We start from the raw sequence: 24478 nt of genomic DNA on the forward strand, positions 1-24478 counted from the left end.
CATCAACATTGCCCTCACTAGACTCGAGCAAAAGTGGGTCCACAGATTGAACTCCGTCCAAGACGGCCTCAATATAACCGTTGAATGGAAACATTTTTAGAACTGCCATTAGCCATCAGTCACCGACGTCCCCTCTCTGGCAACGGACTAGTGTCCATTACACTAGATTGATCTAAATGTGTACATTTTACACCTATGTTTTTTCTACCTTGAGAATTGCTTGTGCACTGTTACCATCCCTCTGTGCATCTTCGAGATATAATGGTTTCTCCTTGTGATGATTATTGCACACCAGAGTCATTGTGTTGTACCATCCACAGTGTTTTGCGGTAACTATGCCATCACATGACCGTCTCAGCCTCCATGTGGCATGCCCGTCTTACTGTGCGAACTTCCTATTGCCGATGTCCTTCCTGCCCCCACTGGACTACATTACCCAACATCACACACGTAGTACCGCCTTTCCATTGGAACACGGCGCACAGCCGTTGGATTGGCCCAAGCAGACTGCCGCCCCGGGACCGCGGGATCCCATTCGTCTGCCTTTAGCCACAGGCTGCTATTTATACTGTCCTCCACGGCACCCTCGGTGTCCGACTCATCCGGCTCCCACCAGTCTACGTCCAGCACGGCAGCGTACCACCCAGACCACAGTAAGTCCCCCCACCCAAACGCGGGCTAGCCCATGTTTCCCGAAACACTCGACTCACACAGGTTACTAAAACCTTTTTAATTTTCCTTCTAGACTTGGGTATATTTACGCCCCACTCCTGCTTCGTGAGACTCTTGACCACGTTGGCTCGAAGGCAATCATAGCCCTCCACCTTGTGCCATACACCGCACCGGTCAACCCGCACTCCTCGCGGCTTCCCCGACAGCACCCACCTGCTCCCCTCCGGCGGCAGGTAAGCTGTTTTTTAAGATACTCCATATGGTGTATCACTTGGGCATTTATTCGGCCCGTATTAAATACTCTAAGTACTCATTGAATCACCACCCGAGATCCTAATAGCTCTGTTCTACCCACAGACACCACGGACAGCACCACTACTGGTGCCTCTTTCCTGACGAAGGCCAGCACAAAGACGGCGACTTCCCAGCCACTTTTTTGGCCGAAACACACCCTGTGTCACCCCCTGTGTCGAACCATTCATCACAACTGCATCACTACCTGTACCTGTTCACTTTCAAGATTGTTGTGTGCACCTTGTGTTTTTGTTCCTCGATATGCGAGGAAACTTGTATTTTCAATGTAATGCTGACCTCGATATTCCAGAGGTTTGCACCCACCTGTGTCACCACTGCGTGACCCACTCTGTCCGTCCTCTCTAAAACACCTTTCGTGCTTATCGGAAGTAATGTAAAATAAATTGTGCAGTCACGTACCACTTTCTGTGTGATTATACAATAAACACACACGTTTAGCACCTACTTGTCTCTGGTTTTGGATCTCCCCATCCCGATTATCTCTGTTTATTATACGTATACCCACCTGGGTAAATCGGGACCTAGCCAGGTGCCCTAAAGATTTAAATATATGGGATGAGTACAACTAATCTTATTACGTTTAAGGTTAGAATGTTGGTAGAAGGTTATAAAGCCTATATTTTGAATGAATCATATTTGTTTTGCTTCAACCTAACCTTTTTTTATTTTTTTTTTAAGCAAGGAATGCGCTTTCCTCACTTTAGCCTTCATGTATATTTTCATCCCTCAGAACCTGCAGTGCTAGTGTGTGTTTTATTTATTTTTTGACCGGTTAGCCGAGATAATTTTGAAGCAGAGATCTGCTATGACTATTATAGACTTGACCAAGACTAGGAGTGCTCTCAATGTGCTGCCTTTAACTTGATTTTTCTAGTAATTGGTGGATTCCTTGTTGCCAAAATATTAAATGATGGGCAAACTCAAACTGGTCCCGAGGGTCGTTGCCAGAAAGGCTGATTTGACCAGTCATTGTGGGCCTATTTGAAAACTTAATGCATTGCCCAGCTGCTCCTTGTGACTAATGCTGCTGTCCCAATATATGTTATAATTGAATATGACCCCCCTGGTACATCAAATTGATAATTGGGCAAATGTAGTGTCCCTGTCACAGGAAAGGCAAGGATAGACGTTTGCCAACAGGACCGGCAAAATGTAATGGATTTTCTGACAAACTAATCTTTAAAGTGGGCATAAAAGTGACTGCGAACTGCTGACATCCAGTAACAGCAATTGTTCATGGGATCTGCACCTGGCAAGAACCTGTGTCCCAGTTGCTTGCCGATTATAATAAAGATATGTTTTTTAGGTGCCAGCCTTTAGTGTTAGGAACAGCTTTTATGCAGGTGACTAATTGGTTCCATACTTGGGCCGTGAACCTGCAAATGGTCCCCTGCGACGGCTCCTCGACAGGCTTTGACGTCCAGCACTGGGAGTACCTGGCATATGCAGTGATCCTGGCCTGCTGGTGACTACTAGTCCTTTCCTCTATGCCAGTGGTGTAGCCGTATGTGGTAGAAAGGGTTCCATGTCATTTCATCGCGGGATGTTTTTTCGCAGGGTTTTTTTTTTTTTTTTACTGCGATTAAAAATCCCAGCGAATATTTTTTTTGTTGGGGGTGGGATAATGATTTATATAGTGCCTTAATTCAAAGCGCTTTACAGAGCACATATTGAAATGCAATAACACTCAACCGAAATTGGAACTCATTTATCGACTGCGGAAGGATGAAAGGCCGAGTTGACCTTGCTGGGATTTGAACCTGCGACCTGCATGCAGTTCACGCTCAGATCGTAGAAGCGAGCGCTCAACCCGCTGAGCTATGTTACCAGCTTCATGACTTGGAGAATGTGCTGAAGTACACAAGCTAGGTCTAGTGGTACATGAGTAATTTATACAAGTTTGCTGTATATATGTTGTACCCACCTAATTTGGCTTTCCACATTGGCGGAGGAATATATGGGCCAGCTTTTTGGCCGATATGGGCCAGTTTGATTAATTCACTATGCGGCTAGTAGTTTTGACCAGTGTTGCTGAAGAAATATTCCTTAAAATGCACAATTTGCTTCGTATTTTATAACTCTCCCTTGGGTACTATTCAGACAGTGTCAAAAAAGGAATTAATTGCCATTTGCAACTGTGGTCCACTTTTCCATTGGTGCCAGAGACGGTTTTATAGCCCAGTCTGACCATGGTCCGTTCCTAACCAATGCTGACGAAAAACACGAACAGAGCTAGTTTGGAATCACCTTCAAGTGCACTGCTTCAGAGACCCCCAAGAGCATTGCATCACTGCTCTGGCATTGTGTACTACTCTTACACTTATTGGGTAACTCGCCCCTTATTGCACGCCCACTTTGACGAACTGTCACTTTATCTGCCATTGCACAAAGAGACATTAATTTGCAAACATGCTATGCATTTTTGATTTTTTTTTTTTTTTAATTGTATTTTTAAAGAAAAGGTCGATGCAGTTCTCTTCAATGGTTACAGCCGAAAGGTGAGTGACTACACAATGATTATTGTGTAATGTGCCCCATCTTTACTAGAGGCTGTTATCCTCAGGGTTTGTGCTCCACACAATGCGGTGCCTTAATAGTAAGGGAGGCTTCCTTTGCCTCATTCCCATTTAAAACGGAGCTGCAGGCCTCACTGCTGACAACGTGTTCATAAGAAAGGGCTTCCTTAGTCATAGTTCCGATGGTGCAAGCCACCTTCTCTGTGCACACTATGATCGTTCAACATATGTACCTGGGTCCCTTGGCGATTTGACCTACATGTTACAACGTGCAAGCACCTCCAAACCTGACTTTGGAGCCTCCAAAGCCAGGGTGCTTGAACGTTGTAAGGTTTCAATCCTGCAAGTGGGACATTGGATTGGCATAACGGCATGCATGATATACACATGAAAATCAACACCATGCTAAAGCATTGTGCAATCTTGGCATACAAACACTTGTGGTGACAGCCTGAACTCAACTCTATATATCTACCTAGCCGTGCACTGCTTATAGAATAGCATTACACAGAATGTAACGCATGCACTCGTGCTTCTTAGTATGCTGAAAGATGCTTCACCAATGTTCGCATTATCTAGGCTTAATGACGTCCTTTCCAACACATTGCCTCAAGCTGGAGCTCATTGCAGTGAAAAGAAATCCTGTTGATTACTTGTACGAGAAGGAACCAGGGATGCACAAAACCTTTGCTAGTTTAAAGCTCACAGGTGAACTTTGACTTGAAAGTGATGGCATTAACAGAGGCACCTAAAGACAGAGAATGTTCGTTGTTGTGAAGGGGGCCATCAAACAAACCGGAACAACGCAAATAGTGGCTATCAACATGTTATCTTGTCATTATAATTACCAACAGCATTATTTTTTGTAGGTGTACCAGGTTCAAATGTGTACTTAAAATCGAGCCACTCACCGTCTCCTTTATCCCGACCTAATCACTACATCTGCTGTGTCTTTTATGATGCACTTACACAAGAACGTATATCCAGTCTGTTCATTTATAATACTGCAAAATGAGATGGTACCTGATCTGAATGTCTACAAATGCTCGCCTTTGGTTGGTTCCATAAATCAGGGAGCAAAACCCTGTGCTATGCCATCTTTACCCCCGCCTTTGGGTAGAAGCAGCAGAAGAGACGGTAATGTCTTGCCGTTAAACCTTGCCAGCATCCACTGCTGATTGGTAACGCTGTTCAGGTGCTCAACCATAATCCAGTAGCCACGAAGACGCTAGCAGCTCTCAGGGACCAGCCCGCCGCCGGCATATGCACGGCAGTAGTCGGAGTCTTGCTCTGCCACAGAGGCGACTGGCACGGGTCTGAAGCTTAAATGTATTATCTTTCCAAGTTTACCTGGGCTGACCTACCCTAATGGATGGCAAGATTATTAGTTGCACTGTTGTCTCTGAGGAGCACGTGTCACTGCCTGCTAGCTTCTCCTTTGTTGTGGAAGGCGGCGCAGCAGTGCACTGCGCACTCGCAGGGCCACGTGCTGCAGTATTTTCCCCGGCCTTCTGGGCACGCTCCAAATGCGCAGGCATGTGGTGAGAGGGCACGCATGAGCGAGCCTGCGAGCAGCAGAGTTCTTGTAACAAGAATCTTGTTTACAATTACCTGTGCCGCTGAATTCTATGGCTGGATGAATTAACAGCCTCAAACTCAACCCGGGCAAAACAGAAATCATGATCCTATCCAAAAGCCCTACATCCCATGGCTGACTGAACTGGGAACAACACTAATTCCTTCCATGAAGAACCTGGGATTCTTAATGGACAAACACTTGAGCCACAAGTAAACACTATAATTAAGAAATGTTTCTTCCTCCTACAGGCAGTAAAAAGGATCCTACCATTCCTCTTTCACCCACAAAACACTCACTATCGTAGCACTGTCCAGAGTAGACTACGCCAACAGCCTATACTTGGGAATGCCAGAACGACTATTTAAAACGTCAGCGCATTTAAAACACTGTGGCCAGACTCCTTTGCAAAATACAGAAAAAAACAACACATTACCCCAGCGCTGAAACTGCTACACTGGCTACCAATAAAACAGCGCATAAAGTTCAAAACGATGGGCATAACACAGCAAAGGAGCAGAGCTCCTAAAGGAGAAAATAAGTCTACCATCTTACAAGACCTCTCGGATCAAGCTAAGACATTCACTTAGAACCAAAACCATTCAATAAAACAACATTCGGAGGATCATCCTTCTCTAACCTGCAATCACCTAACCAAAAAACCTATGCAACACAAAGGATCATCTGGAATTCAGAAAACTACTCAAAACCTGGCTCTTTGCCCCAGAAACAGGAGGAAACGACTAGGAAGCATAAACCCAATGGGAAACCAGAATCCCAGGGAGGAAAGCATGACCCCCCCCTTAGTTAATCTTCCCTAACCAGTAGGCTAGCGGGGGGGGGGGGTGCCCCTACCACCCATGTCCACATACTGCTAATCCACAGAACGTAGGTAGGTAAGATCCCCACATGGGATGGGCTAGAATCCTCTTACCTGGGATCTAAACATCCCCAGCCCCCGAGTGGGGGAATACGCTGGTATAAGCTAGGTACATATACCACTTGGAAATCCACCACTCTACAACAGGCCTGCTAACTAGGCGGACGGACTACAACTCAAAGACAGAGGTAAGGAAAACCAGCAAACCCAATTCTCAACTTTCCGCACACACTTCTGATCTCTCAGCACAGCAATCCGTGCGCACTTCACAGTGCAACAACAGACTAACACATAACCTGGCAAAGCAGCACATGGGGGAATTTGCACAGACTCAAAAAACTGCACTAAGCTCAGCGAACGGTGCAAATCAAACTGAAGATGTCAACGGGACATCAGAACTCGCTTTCCTATTCCCACTAACCCACCCCTCCCCCCTCTTCACACTCTCCTTTTCAGATCCAGCAGAGTGCCTGGGGACCACTTTGGTGGTGATGGTGCGCGGTATAAATACCACATTAACATCAAAGGAGGCGCATTAGCTACAGAATGGTGCAAAGCAGAACTTCTTGCTTCGGCAGCCAACGGAATGAGGTGAACCTTTGTATTAATACTATCCGGGATTAAATATACTGCTTCGATTTCAACTCCATCTTTAATTATTTTCCCTTATGTATCATTGTAGGTTAATTCTAGCTTCAGTCACTGATTCAGGAAGATTTGGATGGACTTTAATTTAGTTCAGAGGAGGGATGTGCACATGTGGTACGGAATGTCTACATGTGCATGCAGAGAGTTGCCAGTCATAATATTGAGACCGACGTGTGGGATGATTCTAAACGCAAAATATCTTTGCTTGTGTCCCCATGCCTTCATGGGCAAACCTACAGCAATATTCTACAACTTCAAGGACCTGACGAGCTGCAAAAGTGGGGGGCCGGGGGGAAATCATGCAGGCCAGGTATCAGGAAATGTCGTTCCATTAATTGACACGCGTTGATCACTCACGAAGCAAGTACCAGCTCAGGATTTACCCTGCCCTCTTGTTATACTAGGCATTTGTGCAGAGAACAGGGATCGGAATTAAGATTCTGATTAAGAAGCTGCTGGGTATCAGTCATCACCTACCAGGCAGAAGCTTGCGACTAGCGTGCCATGACTTTCTTAGGAGTTGCAACTTTTAATTTCTTGTCCTTTCTAGACAATCTTGCTAAAAATGTCTTTTAGATGTATCCAATGGTTACTTATACACATTCCCAGGTACAGAAAGTCCATGCCACATAGGTTTCTTTGTATGGCACCAGTTTGTCGCGGGAGCCAAAAGTATTGGTACCTGTTGATGTCAAGCTAACCAGGCTCTCCTGGGCTAAAAACAAGAGCTAAATGGCTCCCGGCAATTTCGAACCCTGTTGAACATCTGCTACAGTGTAGTTGCACGTTGGTATAGAGGCATTGTAGTCCAGAGTCTAGGCTGAAGTGTGTATGGTAATTGTGTACACACATGGATATGTTTGGTGCAGAGCACGAGGCCTGGATATGTGCTCGGATCTTGGGCGATGCATCTTAGGTGCCCCTATGTATTGGGGAAGTTGGTAGGCACTATGCCTTCCTATTGTGCGTGTTCCCCAGTAACCCAGTTGGTGAAAAATTGCATGTAGTAGGGGGTGTTTTGCTGTTTGGCTTAACTAATCGCAGGTTTTGGGACATTTGATCCTTGTATCTGATATCCTTGTTGGTCATAATCAGATGACAAATCGCCTTAAGACCTACTGGGCGAGCCGGCGCTCAGGAGATGGCCAAGCTAACGGTGACAATGAGGCTTCTTTTTACAGCTTGGTTTGGGCATTTAGCTCTACCTCCACAGAGGAAGTGGCTAAGTGAGGGGGAATGTCCATGGTACTTGTGCTGCTATTGCCTGCATTACATTTGGAAAGGTTCTGGGGTCATCCGCAGACTACTTAGTCGTCTTCCCAGATTGCAAGCATCTGACTCCGATGACTTGTGGAGTTCGAAGATCATTGGTTTGGCATTGGCATAAGCACACGTGCAACAGAAGACTAGGTGGATCCTGGTGTTCCTGGGGCGGAAAGCGGGTCCTTGTGGTTGAGTATTTGATTCCTAAAGTAGATTCTGCCTTCCTATGGCAGGGAAAACCTTTGAAGTTGCAAGCTACTAGCCATGCATGAAAAGTCACTTGCAAACTCCATCTATGCACAGCTCACCTAACTTGCCAAGAGTCTATCACTAGACTGGTATGGGAATTTAGTCCCCAGTAATTATGTTGCACAGCAACTGACTTGTCGGGCAGGGACCCACTCGCCCTTCTACCCCTCCCTGGAGGGGTTGCCAGGTGCATCAGAAATGCAGGTGGCCCGAGACCTTTGGGTTCATGTCAGGTGAGCTGTGAAGGTGGAACAGAACAGGAGCAGGGGAAAGTTTAACCAGGTGAGGGCTGAGGCTGGAGACTACGCCAGTTAGAAACTCAACAGTTCCTGAAGTATTTAACCCCTGGCTTCCCCATCCCTGTTCCCCAGGCTTGCCAAGTGGATCCTCTGGCAGGCAATACCACTAAGGGGGCAGGAGTGGACCCACGGATAAAGAAGTAGGAGTTGCTAGCTAGGTGCTGAGGGGGAGTAGCTTGGTTGCAAATTTTATCCGGGATGAGGTTCTGAAAACCAAGTCTTCAGTGGTCAGAGTGATGTGTCTGGAGTGGACCAGGCAAGCCCCAGAATCCACTGGGACTGACTAATGATGTTTCTGGAAAGTGCATGAACAGCAGTACGGCTTTGTAGCTTGGCCTTGGAGCAGCTGTAATGCACCAGGAGAAGGGCCTGGCTCTTTCTAGAAATGTAACATGTTATGGGGCCTAGAGGGAGCACAGGGATAAGATTCCCCATAGTAGAGGAAAGGGATGGGGCAGGAGTGTACAGGGGAGCGTAACTTTCTGCTCGTGATGGGTATGTTCTAGAACATGATGGTCAAAAGAGGGGCGGTTGGCCGTTGATGGAGGGGTTGGGGCAGAGGGAGGTCGCTGTAGCCGCTGTTCTGCAAGGTGAGTACCTGGGTACTGTGATGTCCTCTGTAAGAACTTGGCATTGTTTCATGAGGAGGTTGAATGTCCTGCGTCAGTACAATGCACTCTAAGAGGTCTCGGTCATTTTAAGAAGAGTGCATGTACATTTCAAAGGGTGGCACACGTCGACCTGCACAAGTCATTGCAAGCAGGGAAATTCAAACACATGGTCCATTTCTGCAAAACCTCACTAACCCTGGTGAGCATGTTCTCCAATTGGCCTCTTTGGATAATTGGCACGTACCAATATCTTTTCAGTTTTTCCAGCTTGATATGATATGGCATTTGTAACGCGCCTATACACAAGTGTTTCGAGGCAGGGGGGGGACACGGGGAGACAAAGATCCTACTAGGCCAGGTGTCATTCAGATCGCAAGTGCAAGCGCAAGGGTAGAAGGGAAGGGAAAAGTGCAGGGGGGAAAGGGAGAGGGGAAAGTGCAGTACAGGGTTAATAGCATACAGGATAAATAACAAGGGCCATCTAGTGGCAAGTGCGAGGTTAGTGCAGACCAGTGCTGGGAAGGGGGGCTGTAGGGATACAGACAGTCCCGCAGTGCAGGGGGTGCCAGTGAGGCAGTGCAGGGGAGAGTGGCTGGGCCAAAGGACCGAGAACGGTGAGTGGCCCAGTCGCAGATTCTGTGCAGTTTCAGTAACTTTAGCAGGGGAGAGGGGGAGAGAAGGCGGAGGCGAAGAGGATGGTTTTGAGGTGCTTCCGGAACCGGAGATGGTTCTCCTCAAGTTTCAGGGAGGCAGGAAGGCTCATTCCAGAGGAAGGCCCCTGCAGCGGAGAGAGATCTGCCCCCAACTCGTTGTTTGGAGAAGCGGCTGACCCTGAGGGAGTTGGAGGTGGATGAGCGAAGAGCTCAAGAATTGAGATATTTAGGAAGAGAGAGTTGAAGGTATTTTGGCCCAAGGCCCCAGAAAGCCTTGTGGACAATACAGAGGGTTTTGAACTTGATCCTCGCAGTCACTGGGAGCCAGTGTAGTGATGTCAGTCCTGGAGAGATACGGTTCCTGGGCTTGAGGCCAAGGACAAGTCTCGCAGTCCTGTTCTGGATAAGCTGCAAAGCACGGAGAGTAGAGGCAGGCAGATTTAGATAGAGGCTGTTACAGTAGTCCAGCTTTGAGAGAACCAGGGCTCTAGAGACAGTGAGCTTCTGGGGGAAGGAGAGGAAAGTAAGGATACCTCTGGGGAGGTGTAGCTGGTAGTGTGACTTCTTAGAGATGTCGGATATGTGAGGAGAGAAGGAGAGTGTGGAGTCGAAGATGATCCCGAGGTTTTTTGCCTTACAGGTAGGAGCAGGAAGAGGGCCAAGAGAGGCCGGCCAGAGAGCTGCAGGGAAGGAGGGAGTGGGTGTGCCAATGAGTAGAATCCCACTCTTACTTGCACGATCACAGATGTCTCCTTGTATGCCCCTTTCTCTAGACCACCTATGGTTGTCGAGAGCAAGTGTTTGTGATTGGGGCGAGATTGGAAGTGGTTTGTGCTTTGCTCGCTTATTCAATGTTGATGATTATTGCCGTTTTTCTTGCAAGTGTCACGTTTAGCCCCAGTTTGCGCATTTGCAGCTTTTGTTTTAATGTGCCCATCGTATCCAGTGGTGCAGTATCGCCATCTAGCGTCGGAAATGCAGATTTCAAGAGCATGCAGCTCCTTAGCCGAAGCATAAACCCTATCAGCCCACGCTGAACACGAAGAACCAAACGCGGACCTCCCATCAAACCGCTCAAAAGGGGAAACAGCGGGGTTAGTTTAGAACCTCATCCGAGGCTGAGGCCGTTTGATAAGCCTTCGGAAGCAGAATGTTGGGAATGCAGTGGAAACGGGAATCTGTAAAATGGAATACATCCAAATCTAATTCAATAATTTAAAGACGGTTTAAACAAATTATAATTTAATATTTATATAGCGCTTTTATCCAAAGTGCTTTACATAGCACATACACTATTATTACCCAATCGAAATTGACTTAATTTATCGACCTCAAAAGGATGAAGGGTTTAGTCAACCTTGCTGGGATTTGAACTTGTGACCTGCAGATCACAGCAACAAGCGCTTAACCCACTGAGCCGTTTTACCAGCTATACCCTTATGAAAGGCAACACATCCCCAACACTCATAGCAATATGTTTTTAATAAACAAAATGCACACATCTCTAGAAAAATGAATCCAATTGCAGATGCATAGATTGTTGAAAAACGAGTGATAGTGTGCTACATGCAACTGTATCGAAGTCAATTATTGTGAGGTAACACGTCCTCCATCATAGATCTCTAAATATAAAACAGGTAGCCACTATAATTGCGGATAAAAAAAGCTCAATATTGTAGAAATCGTACAACAAATGGTTATGGTCATAGTTCATAAAGTATTTTCAAGGGCATCACGGTCTATTAATGCGGTTGACAAGAACAACATTTTGCTGTCCTCGTAGCTGCCTGGTATACACTCTTCAATAGAATCAGTGTGGTGGCAAGAATCCACCTGGAGCTTACATTTCATCGCACAGTCTCTCATTCTTTCCATGACCAGTCTATGGCGTGCTAACCATCGGACAAACGAGACTGAGACTACACGATGGGGATAGAAGAAAGTCCTGAGCGGTATCCGACATGCAAGGAGAGAAGCGGTGGAGTCCTGGAAGAAGCTACAAAGCGCAAGGGGAGAAGCAGTGGAGACCTGGAAGAAGCTACGACAAGCAAGCGTAGAAGCGGTGGCGGCATGGATGAAGCTCCGACACGCCAGGGGAGAAGCAGTGGAGGCTTCGAAGAAGCTACGACACGCAAGGGGAGAAACAGTGGAGACCTGGAAGAAGCTACGACACGCAAGGGAAAAAGCGGTGGACGCCTGGAAGAAAATACGACACGCAAGGGGAGAAGCGGTGGAGACCTGGAAAAAGCTACGACACGCAAGGGGAGAAGCGGTGGAGACCTGGAAGAAGCTACGACACGCAAGGTGAGAAGCGGTTGGAGGCCTGGAAGAAGCTACGACACGCAAGGGGAGAAGCGGTGGCGGCCTGGATGAAGCTACAACACGCAAGGGGAGAAGCGGTGGAGACCTGGAAGAAGCTACGACACGCAAGGGAAGAAGCGGTGGACGCCTGGAAGAAGCTAAAACGCGCAAGGGGAGAAGCGGTGGAGACCTGGAAGAAGCTACGTCAAGGCAACAGCTGCTGAGCCCTAAACCAGAGGGAGCCCAGTGAGCAGGAGGTGGTCTGAATTTGAGTTAGACCCAGGTGGAAGAGAGAGCCCTGGTTGTGGAGGCAGGGAGTGAGGGGGGCGGTGGCCGGGCGGCAATTCTGTATTGTGGAGGAAGCAGCAGGAAACTGACTGGAGAATTCTGGAAACGGGAAACCGCCTTGCCAGAACAGCAAGGGATGCTGGAGACTCAACAACGTGATCAGTGCATGGGGTTTGAGAAGTGGTGTGGGGATCGGACCATGTAGGGGACCCTGGTGTAGAGGGAATACAAGTTGTGCCTAACTTTGCAAGCTGGAAAAGTAGTCAAAACATTCTAAAAAGCTAGTGAGAGGCTCTTGCACTACATTGTGGGAATAGTGGACCTGGTACCAGTCGCCCTACAACGATTGGACATCTGGGGCGCTAAATCCTGGAACTTGGACCCAGAGAGACTGTGAGAAGTTGCATTTTTGGGAAGGTAGTCATAGTACAGCAGCATTCCATGAAGAGTGACAGAACTAAGTCTCGGACACTAGCTTCTGGGAGATGAAGTCCAGTAGTGTGTAGTCGTATGTGGAAGAGGTGGATTAGGAACACTATAACCTGGAATCGCGGGACATTAAAGGAATTTTACAAAGAGCTGATGGAGACCTGCATACAAGGAACTACATCCCGGGAGACCTGAATACAAGGAACTACATCCCGGGAGACCTGAATACAAGGAACTACATCCCGGGAGACCTGAATACAAGGAACTACATCCCGGGAGACCCGAATACACGGAACTACATCCCGGGAGACCCGAATACACGGAACTACATCCCGGGAACTACATCCCGGGAGACCCGAATACAAGAAACTACATCCCGGGAGACCTGAATACAAGGAACTACATCCCGGGAGACCTGAATACAAGGAACTACATCCCGGGAGACCGAATACAAGGAACTACATCCCGGGAGACCCGAATACACGGAACTACATCCCGGGAGACCCGAATACACGGAACTACATCCCGGGAGACCCGAATACACGGAACTACATCCCGGGAGACCCGAATACAAGGAACCTACATCCCGGGAGACCCGAATACAAGGAACCTACATCCTGGGAGACCCGAATACAAGGAACCTACATCCCGGGAGACCCGAATACAAGGAACCTACATCCCGGGAGACCTGAATACAAGGAACTACATCCCGGGAGACCTGAATACAAGGAACTACGCAGTTTTCTTTTGAAAAAGTTAATGACATCTTTGTAAAGGGAAATGTTATTCCACCGGCTCAACATTCTCCTAAATAAGCGGATTTGGAACCTTTTTATTTTATTTGCTATGTACACACCACAAAGTAACGCTTGAAATGGACAGGGTGGCACCAGATGTGCTCGGTTTTAGCTTCTGTACTTGGGTTGCATAGATCATGCGCTCCTATTCCACATATTGTGTGAAGGTTGATGTCTAGTTTATGCTTTTTAGCGAACATTGCACTTTATTTTTTTACTTTTAGAACCAAAGGATAATAATGCCTTCAAAGTTTCCTTGTGTTTCTAATGCTTTTAACCCTACTTTTGCCTGCTCTTTCTTGTAGGGAGCTCTCCACCGGGGCCTGTGCCTGGAGGACTGATCCGAATCTACAGCATGCGCTTCTGCCCATTTGCCCAAAGGACACGGCTGGTCTTGGCTGCAAAAGGAATCAAGTAAGAATTTGAATGGCACATGCCAAAATCATCCAAACAGCATACCTCCAAATACCCCAAGGAGCCGCCTTTTTTTTAAGGGATTTTAGCAAGGTTTGGGTTATGAGTTTTAAATACAACCTAATGACTATATATAACCAAATTAAACCCTTTCAAAATGTGTGAAATTCGCGGACCCCGTTTGAATGGCTGAGCACTTGCTCTTGTTTCCCTTGGGCCCACTGGCTGGGCACTTGCTCTTGTTTCCCACTGGCTGGGCACTTGCTGTTGTTTCCCGTGGGCCCAATGGCTGGGCACTTGCTGTTGTTTCCCGTGGGCCCAATGGCTGGGCACTTGCTGTTGTTTCCCGTGGGCCCAATGGCTGGGCACTTGCTGTTGTTTCCCGTGGGCCCAATGGCTGGGCACTTGCTCTTGTTTCCCTTCGGCTCAATGGCTGGGCACTTGCTGTTGTTTCCCTTGGGCCCAATGGCTGGGCCCTTGCTGTTGTTTCCCGTGGGCCCAATGGCTGGGCACTTGCTGTTGTTTCCCGTGGGCCCAATTGTCCTGTCGACCAAATGTTTTCGACCAATTGACTGGTAACCGGCTGGGCACTTGCTGTTTCCCTTGGGCCCAATGGCTGGGCACTTGCTCTTGTTTCCCTTGGGCTCAGGTGTCTGGGTAAACGAACCATAGTTCTCTAATTGAGACGCTGGATACCTCGTATCCTCATGTCGGTAATCGCAGTGTTGTGCTTGTACAATATTGCTTTTTTGTATAGGCCCGCTCTTGCTTAACTACCTCTTCTTCATATTCACTGTCTGCAATCACTTCAGCTGAGGACCTTTAGGGAAATATGTCGCCTTATCAGAATCTCTCCATCGTATCTCCCCAAGAATGGCTAATTTAGGGAGACGGTCTTCTGGATATACACATTTTTCCTTCTGTGAGTCCAGTTTCAACTACACATTTTCTTGCACTCTAACGTGACCACAATCTTAAATGCTCGGTTTAAAATAAAAATATAACTTTTTCAGTGCTGTGCCTTTAATGAAAGGGGACTAGTGTGTGAACACATCCCCCTAAAATGTAGGGGTCCATTACTGAAACGAATATAATATCTCTTCTAATCCGCACAGAAATGTGTCTTGAGCCTACAGGCTGTTTGAAAGTCGCCACCAGAATTAAACTTGCTTTTTCTATAGATCAAGGTGACGGCTAAATTGGTGGTCACTTTGTATTTAAATTGTCAAGTTACCTAAATCCAGCTGGACATTTCTTAAAGGTTTAACCCTAGCAGGAGCCAGTTTTGCTTATTAACCCCTGCCTGCTTTGGTCCGCTCACGAACTGGTGCGGAACCCTAAAGGTAACCGGGATGGGCCAAGTCTGAAATCACAGAACGGTCTCTCGATGGGAGCATCTACCCGTGACGGCACTGACCGCTGGAGATTAATAGGAGACTGGGTGCTGACCCGCCACCAATTATGGAGGAGCCAAGCCAGCCTAGTGAAAACCTAGTGCTCCCACAAGTGACTGGAGACGCACTCGGGGGCTTGCTTTCTTTCATAGGGAAGCGTTGGGTTCTCCTGGCTTACAGTGCCCCAGCTCTCCATTCTCAATGGTCCAGGCAAGGACAGGGGACTTGCTACCATTGTCTTTGCTTCTGCGTGGAGTATTCCTGCCCAGGAACCACAAGCATGTCGCTGGTGCTTCGGCCCCCGCCCTCCTCCCTGAGAGTTGAGGGCCTGGTCCAGCAAATTGTTAGTGCTATTGCTTCACTGTACTTGCCGGAAGCCAGGAAGGTAGTTATTTGACACCTCCCTGTCTGGTAGGTGTGCAGGAGCTGGAAGGCCTACAGCAACGTGCTGCTGGTGGCATCCCATTCTAGAGCAGCAAAGTACAGGGGGGGACATTATATGTGCTTCAATGGGTTTGTGCCGAGGTGTGTGCATGTAGTAGCATTGTGGGTGCACACGCGCATGATGGCATCAAAATAAAGTGTGAATTGGCAGGAGAGCATCTGGGGCGGCGCCTGCTCAAGGCACTATTGGCAAAGCCAACCTGTATGTTCCTATGTGGGGGATACTGTTTTTCATTGAGGTTGCCAGTGTGGATCTTTGTTGGGGGCATGCAATTTATATCCGCATCAAGGGCAAAGTAAACCGAGTGTTGGCAGGGGGGGATATTGGCACAGCCCCCCTAAAGTGTGTTTATCCTGGCAGGAAAAAGTATCAAAGGTATCCTGAAAATGCTCCGTGCACTGCCTGGCGTCTTGTTTCATTACAAAACGGGTTTAAAAGAAATTGGTTAAAAGACAGTTTAGTGTACTGCAAATCCTCCATGTTAACCATTTGTTTTAAAACATGTCTAAGGCGGAAGTAGGGTGTGCGGGACCACGAATGAGTGGAAGTAATTGACTCTCCCTGCTTTTCCTCCTTCACCCCCACTTGATTGGGGGTCTTCCTTGCTCTGTTTGGCCACATTTAAGGGAAATCTGCATGCACCTCCAATTAAATTCACCAGTCACCACTGTGTTAACGGTCTGGGGGGATTTTTGTTTTTGATACAATTTCCAGACACGTTCTCCCCCCACTATAAATTTGACAATGGAACAATCCGTGCTTAGGAATAGAGCTTCATCGCTGCTACCCTAAAAAATAGGCATGGTCACTTTTGATGTATTCATTTAGTGTTTTTTTTTTTTTTTTTTTTTTTTTTTTTTTTTGGGCGGGTGGGGGGATCGAGAATTAAAACTAATCAATGCATGATTAGTGTTTGGAAAAAATGTGCACAACTCGTTGGTGAGGGCTGTATAACCAACTAGCAGAAAAGCAGAACTGTGTTTCTCACCAGATTCTGTTGCACCTGTCGCTGAACCGGTGTATTGTAAAGGAGGGAGGAAAGTAGTGATTGCACACAGTTCACCAAAGAAAGCACACACGTGGTATACTTTAGCAATAATCACGCTTTCTGCCGGCTACATAGTCTGAACAGCCCGAGGCCAAGTTTCAGGTCATGGGTCCCGGTGCCGTTATGGCCCGGTGAAGCCCACAGAACAAGGAAGCATTGCTATTGGCACCCTCAGGCAAACCCTTGCGGTGCTAATGGCAATTGAAAAAAAAGCTGTGCTGCTTCGTTCGCAGCAGCGGCCAGGGAGGGTCAGGGTTTCCATGGAAATGGGACGGTGGGGCTGCGCTCCGAGCCCCTCTTCCTTTTCCATGGCAGTGACCAAGACTTTAGGGGTACTGACAGTGCGGCCCAGGCGGGGTAACCCATTTAAGGTAAGAAGATGGTGGGGTGGAGGGTGTTGGGCTGCATTTAGGGGCTGGAGGAGGGAAAACGGCAGCGCTATGTGCGGCGACCACTCTGGTTGTTCTGACCCAGGATTGCATCAGTAGATTCAGCCTGGGTTTGGAGCAACCTGATTTTTCTTAGCACCATTGGCGCGTGCGGCAGCCAAATGTGTAACTATGTAGTCAAAACCTATTAAACCCTAGCAGATGTATAAAACCAGTAATTGCCAACAAGACACAGGCTGCCCTCGATCTCCCCTCTTGGCTCCTCCCACCCCCAAAATAGTATTTTCCCACTACCTGGTGGTATGAACACCACAGGTCTCAGGGGTGGGAAGAAAAGGGAACCTTAGACAGTGTAATACTACATAGAACTTTTCAGGACATAAAATGCCAATAGATTTCTAAACCTCCAGTACATGGGAACATAAATGATGCACATTGTACATTACATACAGCTCCTAGAGGGAGGAAAATGGGTTAATACTTTTAGAACACCAGCCCTAAGTCTCTAAACATCAGGGTAGAGTTAGTATCATAGTATCAGATTCATCAAAGGACACAGAAACACCTGCAGCCACAATTGTAACATGGTAAGGTATTTCCATATTTAAGAGCATTTTACTCAGTTGCAATACAATCTTGAGCCGAAATCTCCCTGAACCCAAGGGGGAACGAGGAAAATGCCAAAATGCTGAGAAGTTCCTTCAAAGTCAAGTGTTTCAGATTAGTGAATGTTTTCCTTGGCAATCAATGGGACGAAGTCTGTAGGCACAGTAAGTTATGGGGGAAAAGGCAGGTAAGCCTGTTCCCCCACAGGTGTGAATAAGGCAGAAACCTACCCCGGGGGATGCCCGAGGAGACCCCACCCCCCCAAAGAGGTCCAGTCCCAAGAGAAAAGGAGATACTGCAGGATTTGGGCAAAGTGAATTCAAAGAACGGAAGAAGAGGTTGACTAAGGACCACACGGACGCCTGAGGGTAAGTGGCTTTAATGACCCACCATCCCGGAGGTAAGTTCTCATGGTGATGAGGACTGCTCAGGAATGGCAAAACAAACTGGTGTATACAAGATCTTCTTCTTTTGGAGGGTGGTTTACCAGTTCCGGTCGCCCTGGGACTAAAACCTCGGCCGGCCATGATCCACAAGAGAACTAATCTGTTTTTCTCAAAGCTTGGAGTGGCCACCATAGCAAAACTGGTGGAATACATCCAAGCAGAGTCAGACGGCTCAGAGGGCAGCAACAGGAAACTGTCCCATGATAGAAGACCTTGGTGGAGATGCCACCGGTGAACAAACGAGGGAGTGTTGGTGGAGTCCGGACAACAGCAGCTTCCTACCTCAATGTGTTTGGCCAAGGTGGTCGGGAATTAAGGCAGTACATTGGTCCCCAGTGAGGATCCAAGCCAAGCCAGTGAGGACCAGTGGGAGGATTAGGACAGCAAAGGAAGTAAGTCCATCAGCAGCTTCATTGCAAAGTCCACCAGCAGGCAAACAAACCTACAGAATTGAGTTGGTTAGGATCCGGGTCTCCCTAGGTAAAACCATACACTTACAATCACAGAGGGGTACTCCACTGTTTTGGTGGTAAGTCAACTAGGTTGGCCCCAGCGCCACCAAGCCCTCAAGTCCACCCACACAGTATGGGTCCGGGACAGAGTGCAAACCACTACAGAGCATGCAGGCCTGGGCTCAGTGAGCAGATGTGGCAAGTGCTAATTTATGCCCCTCTCCTGGTTTCCCTAGACCAAGGAATGGCCCAAAAAAACTAACGGCACAGTGCAGGATAAAAAAAATATATATATATTCGCTACCAGTAAGGTACTTTGGGTTTCTACTGTGGTAAATCGGCATGCTTTCTCTCTGAAGACAATGTAGGGTAAAATAATCAGCCGGGGGCTAAAATGGGGTTCTCAGAAAAACATACGATCCCCTGGGGCCATGAGGACAGGACCATATAAAGGGTTGCAGTGGTAAGGAACCCACCAACAGACCTCTAGCTGAGGTCCCCTATGTTAAAAACCAAAAGGGACAAAAGCAACAAGTTTAGGTATCTCATAAAAGGGACAACTGAATCCCCAAAAAATATAATTCTCGTCCACCAAGGAGGAAGACCACACAGTATAGTCACGTCGCACCTGTTTCATGTTATTATAGACTTCTTAATCATTAAGTCTACAAGGGGAAAAATAATGTGGGGGTTAGGGGGGAGGGAGTTTGTTTAGGCCTGTGTGGTTTTTCTTATTCACATCCTACACCTATGAACCCATCAGAATGATACCTTGAAAAATTCCGACTGCTTACCCTGCAAGCATTTCCACCCCAAATTGTTCCGTTCATGTTTTATTCCTTTTTTGGGTTGAACAGGTAAAATGCATAGCATCGTAAGAAAGCCGAAAGCCTTCCTAAAATTGAGATGGACAATCCCTTTGACAAATGGCAGCAGTTCCGAATAAAATAAAGATGGGTGGCAGCAAGTCTCTCCCTATGCTGTGACGTGTATATGGGCTATTATTGCTCCTGCTAAACTAGTCCATTCCCACCTTACACCTGGCGGCTAGATGTAGCGCATCACCCTTGACCTAAAATCTGCTCCTTTGTATTCAAATTACATACATTTAAAGTTGGCATCATTGCACTTTTCAGGCTCGGACAAAAAACATAGCATCTGGTTTTATAATAATTTGCCTAGAGTAAATTACTTGGGAATTTCGGAATACGAGAACTGCAACATCAGTGTGGTTACCACTCAATTTCTTTTTAGTTTTGAATTCATTCAGATAATTCTGATCTTGTTGAGGGAGCACACCTCTTAAGTAACCTGTGCTGCTACCAGGGAATCTGAGGCCAACAAAAAAATCATTTAGGAACATTGTGCTATCTACTAAATCCTGATCTGTAAAGCAACTGCCTTTGTCATATAAAACATAATCCACACTTATATCAAACATCAAGGTTTTCTCTTCAATAAAGTCCCCACCATCCATTGAAATTAAGTTGGCACGTGGTTTGGGCAGCAGGCCCTTGCCAAGAGTTCTCGGTTGTCGTCCTATATGGCCTGTGTTCTTCTGGCCATAATCTCTTGAAGTTAAAGAGGACTTCTTAAATTAAGTATGAACCATGTTGTATCTTTCCTTAAAGTATATTGGATGGAGCTATCGGTGGAACCACCCAGTCCATTACCTCTTTCTGATCAATGTACATAAACCACAGCATAAAGATGCATTGGCTAAACTCAACCTGCAACTTGAAAATCCAGTGGGCACTTAAACCTCTTTTATGGTTGCTCCACCCCATCCAGATGGCAATCACTTAACAATCCATTTTACCTTGTAGTTCACTCCTACCATGCTTTGCTTAATCTGCGCTGGAACACTTGAAATTTTGCTGAATTTGTGCTTTTTCCATAAACCCCCCAACTCCAAGGCTTAAGTTCTTACACCATTTCCAAACGCATGTATTCCATATTTCTGGCCGTCTGTTCTTGTCTCCCTCCACTTCTGACCGCCACAAAAGACTATTTCAATAATCTGTTAAACGCTTTTGTCTCAGCTGCATATTCTCAGCTGCATATTTTGTATCGCACCCTGAATCGTGTTCTGTCACCTCCTCACTGCATCCAATTTTGATGAATACTTTTCTGAAAAGATTTCCACTCTTCATTCCTCTTTCTTCCACCTGCTTCTCTTTTTTCATCTTCCTACGCTCCCCCACTCGTCTCACTGTCCTCGTTCTCTCCTCTTACTGATGTTATGTTAAAGGATATTTATACCGCACACTGTCACCACCGAAATTGGTCCCCTGGCGCTGTAGTGGGTGGATCTGAAAAGCAAGAGGGTAGGGTAAGTTGGTAGGACTGAGCGGGGAGAGGGCAAAAGAGCAGTTATGTGCATTGGCAGCATTCAGTTCTGTTTACACAGTTCGCTGAGCTTGGGTGTGTTTCAGTTGGTAGCTTTCATGTGCTGTTGTGCGGTTTGTTTTGTTGCAGTGTAGTGAAGTGTTAGTTTGTTGTGCTTTAGAGGTATGGTTGTGTGTAGTTCAGAGTTTGAGAGGTGTATGCAGAGGAGTGGGTTTTCTTTATTAGTATGGTTGGTTAGTGGCAGCATTATCTAGATGGGACGCATGATGATATCCACACTTCCATCTAGAAGTGATGCACGCTAATCTGTGACTCAGGCTAGTCTTCATAGTTCTGTCTAGATGTGACGGAAGCTAATATTCACAAGGATGTGCCGCAAGCTAATCATCAAGTTCTGTCTAGATGTGACAGTCTTCACAATTATACCCTATCCATAGCTGGCCAAAATGTAAATTGTGACTGACTAACCCAATTGGCTTGATCCAATGTATGGTAAACATACACATTGAGGCTTAATTCAGAAAGGCTACCTTGTACAAGTAGGGTAAATGATGACTATGGCTGATAAGCAACAAGTAGACTGGGTACCTGGGGAGTAGGGAATGGGAACATTATATGGGTGGGGTAGTTAATGAAGTATAGTAACGGCACCATGCTAATGATGCGAGATATTGTTAACTAACAGTTTGCCTAGATGCAAGAGATGCTTAAGCAAAACAGTTGGACTAAGACAATCGGTTTGTCAGAGATCTTTTAGGTGGTACTGAACTAAGAGCTATTAGAGAGGTGGGCATTTTAATGGGGTGCAGTGATTGCTGCGCCCCCTGCCTGCAGCACACTTAACTTGTAAGTTGCTGCTGGTTGATGGCTGCAGGCTTGCTGTGTCCCCCAGTGATCACCGCCAATCACCATCTGGAGCTGCTTCTGTAGGAGCTGCCCTTTCCCTCAGGGCCCTTAGTCAACGGGGCTACAGAGGCAGTGGGCTGCCCTGGTAGGTTGAAAACAAAGAGGAAGCCAGTGAGGTGTGAGGGGATGGCAAATGGCGGGCAGCTGGACAGGGGAAGGAAAGCAGTGGAAACGGCAGTAACGCTGCATGAGGTGTGGTGCATTTAAAGGCCCCAAACAGAAGCCCTTTTCACCTGAACAGTAGCATTTAAACACTGCCATGGAAAACGGCCCGCTTTGCTTTTTTTCACATGAATGACAAGAAGTTAAACACTGCAAACAAAAAAACAGCCTGGCTTTTTCTTTGTTCATGTCAAATTAAAGAACCATGGGAAAAGGGGGCCTACCCATCATCTATGGACAAACAGCAAATGTAAATTCACCCAAGAAGGAGAAATCCAAGAATCCTGTGACCTGCCAGACAGGATTTTTAACATTCAAAGCAAAAATGGCCTGCACACAAGTGAAAAGAAAAACCGCTTTAAAAAGCCACAGTGGAAAAAGATAGCACTTCTCACACAGGAAATGTCAGGGAATTATGATCGTTTTGACCAAAGCAAATGGATAGTATGTTTCAACCCACAAAACTCCAGTCACCTTTCAAGAGACACTTGCTACAGGAAAAACCAGTTCTGGCTGGGGGGCAGGAAACTTCACAATTAAAAGCCCTGCTTCCAGCTGGAAGTTGCACCTACCAGCGAACAACCCTGCAATAAAATGTGATGCTGCTGAGATGAAGGCAGGAACCGAGAGATTTCAAAGAAGGCGAAGTGTGGCTAAGGCATGACCAGGAGGTGTGAGCCCTGCACCCACTACAAAGAGCAAACTGCCATTTTCAAAGGGAGTCCTACAAATCTCTGGTCACCGGCTGAGCCCAGAGGAAGACAGGTGGCTGTGGGGGGTGAAGGGGCCCCTCCCACAGGTGGAACAAGACACTCCCAATTGACATGCAAAGACTGATTTCATTTTAGGAATTTTTTGCTGCAATCAGAATGAGGATTAATTTTGTTTTAAGCCATTTGTTCCAGGCAGTTTTAAAGATATAAATTGCATTTCCCTAGGACTCTGGGGGCTGAAATGGCCAGTTAAGCCTTGTTTCTGGCTGATCTGAACAGGTGACAAATATGACAGTATGTGAAATGAAATTAGGAACATGCTTGATCATTTGTAGATTCATAGCTGTTATACGTTTTATGAAAAGGACAAAAATGTGCCAAATGGCAATGCTACATTGTACGGATTTGGCAATTGACTTATCTAATTCCCCATGACCAGCTAAAACCGCATATCTGTTTCATATGGCAGTGGCTAGTATAATTATGAAGTTATTAGACAACATTAGTTTTTCTAAAAAGTGGTAATGAGAACAAACAATGGTAATAAATGCAAACAGACAGATGGTGCTCTCTTCCCCTGAATCAATCATGCCAGGGGCAGAGAGAGAGAGATGGTAACTGTCCTATCCGAGCGGCAGGGATAATTACAGGGTACTCCCCATAGATTGTAAAGTTAGTGGTCATTTTTGCTATATAAGGGGGACTGCACTAGATCAGAGGGACAGACGACAAAAACCAGGAGACAGGAGAAGGAGAACCGCGAGCAGGCTGCTGAACCTTACCATCTTTGAGAGTGCAGTAACCAGACCCTTGCCCTAGCTGTTCAGTGTCCTGAGATCCAGCTGGCTTTCATGAATCCTAAGCCAAGGCTTGCTTTGCAAGTAGCATATCCCCAGCCCTAAATTGCGTAAACCCCTTCATTTTTAGTAGTACATTTAATCCAATACCCCATTGAAAACCCCAAATTGCCAGTGTAATCCAGTCATCTCCCCATAGAAGTATCTCTTATTTGCTTGTATATGTTAGCATACCTCCTTTGAAAAACCTCTGTCTGTATAAATCCTTATTATTATTTTAAGTAAATCAATTAATTCCTCCATTAAAATTCACGGTTCAAGATTGTTGCAATTCGAAATTAACCATCTTGTCCCTGGTGTTTGTGATTAATTGTTATAGTCATTAAAGTGTTGCCTCAAAAGAATTAGCCCCCTTGTAACAAAAGCCTGAATTTGTCCATGCCCTGTGTGCATTACCAAACAAATTCCTATTTGCATCTGTCCTGTTCAACCCAAACCGTTGTTCCCATTGTGAGCAATCCCTTTTGCCAAGAAGTCTACCTGCTATGTGCCTCTGTCCTTGTCATTGAAAACCGATTTTCCTATTGTAAGACAAAATCCTTCACTGACCTGCCTGCCATTGCAAACCTCAGTATAAACTAATTTCTATTTGCCACTGTAGTTTCCCTTTGCATTTGCTTTCTCCCAAAACCGATTTTCCCACTTCATTTCTATTTTGCCTTGGTGTGCTGATTAGTATTCTCTCCCTATCTCCTAAAGTGTGAGTAATGCGAATTTCCTTCTATTCTGTCCCCTAGCAGTTGTGAGTAATAATCAAAATCCTGTTTTTCCATTGTGCTCCAAAAATGGGTTTTCACTTT

General features: G+C 46.5%; 1 protein-coding gene across 1 annotated transcript in view; it reads left to right on the plus strand.

Moving 5' to 3' along the window:
- The window catches only part of LOC138473186 (glutathione S-transferase omega-1-like), a 95634-nt gene that overhangs the window by 36650 nt on the left and 34506 nt on the right, over positions 1 to 24478 (plus strand). The window contains exon 2 of the mRNA XM_069611747.1: positions 13803 to 13911. Coding sequence (XP_069467848.1) covers positions 13803 to 13911 — 109 coding nt within the window. The remainder of the gene's footprint in view (positions 1 to 13802; positions 13912 to 24478) is intronic.

The sequence above is a fragment of the Ambystoma mexicanum genome, chromosome 8 (assembly GCF_040938575.1).
Source record: "Ambystoma mexicanum isolate Mex_15411 chromosome 8, UKY_AmexF1_1, whole genome shotgun sequence".
NCBI lineage: Eukaryota > Metazoa > Chordata > Amphibia > Caudata > Ambystomatidae > Ambystoma > Ambystoma mexicanum.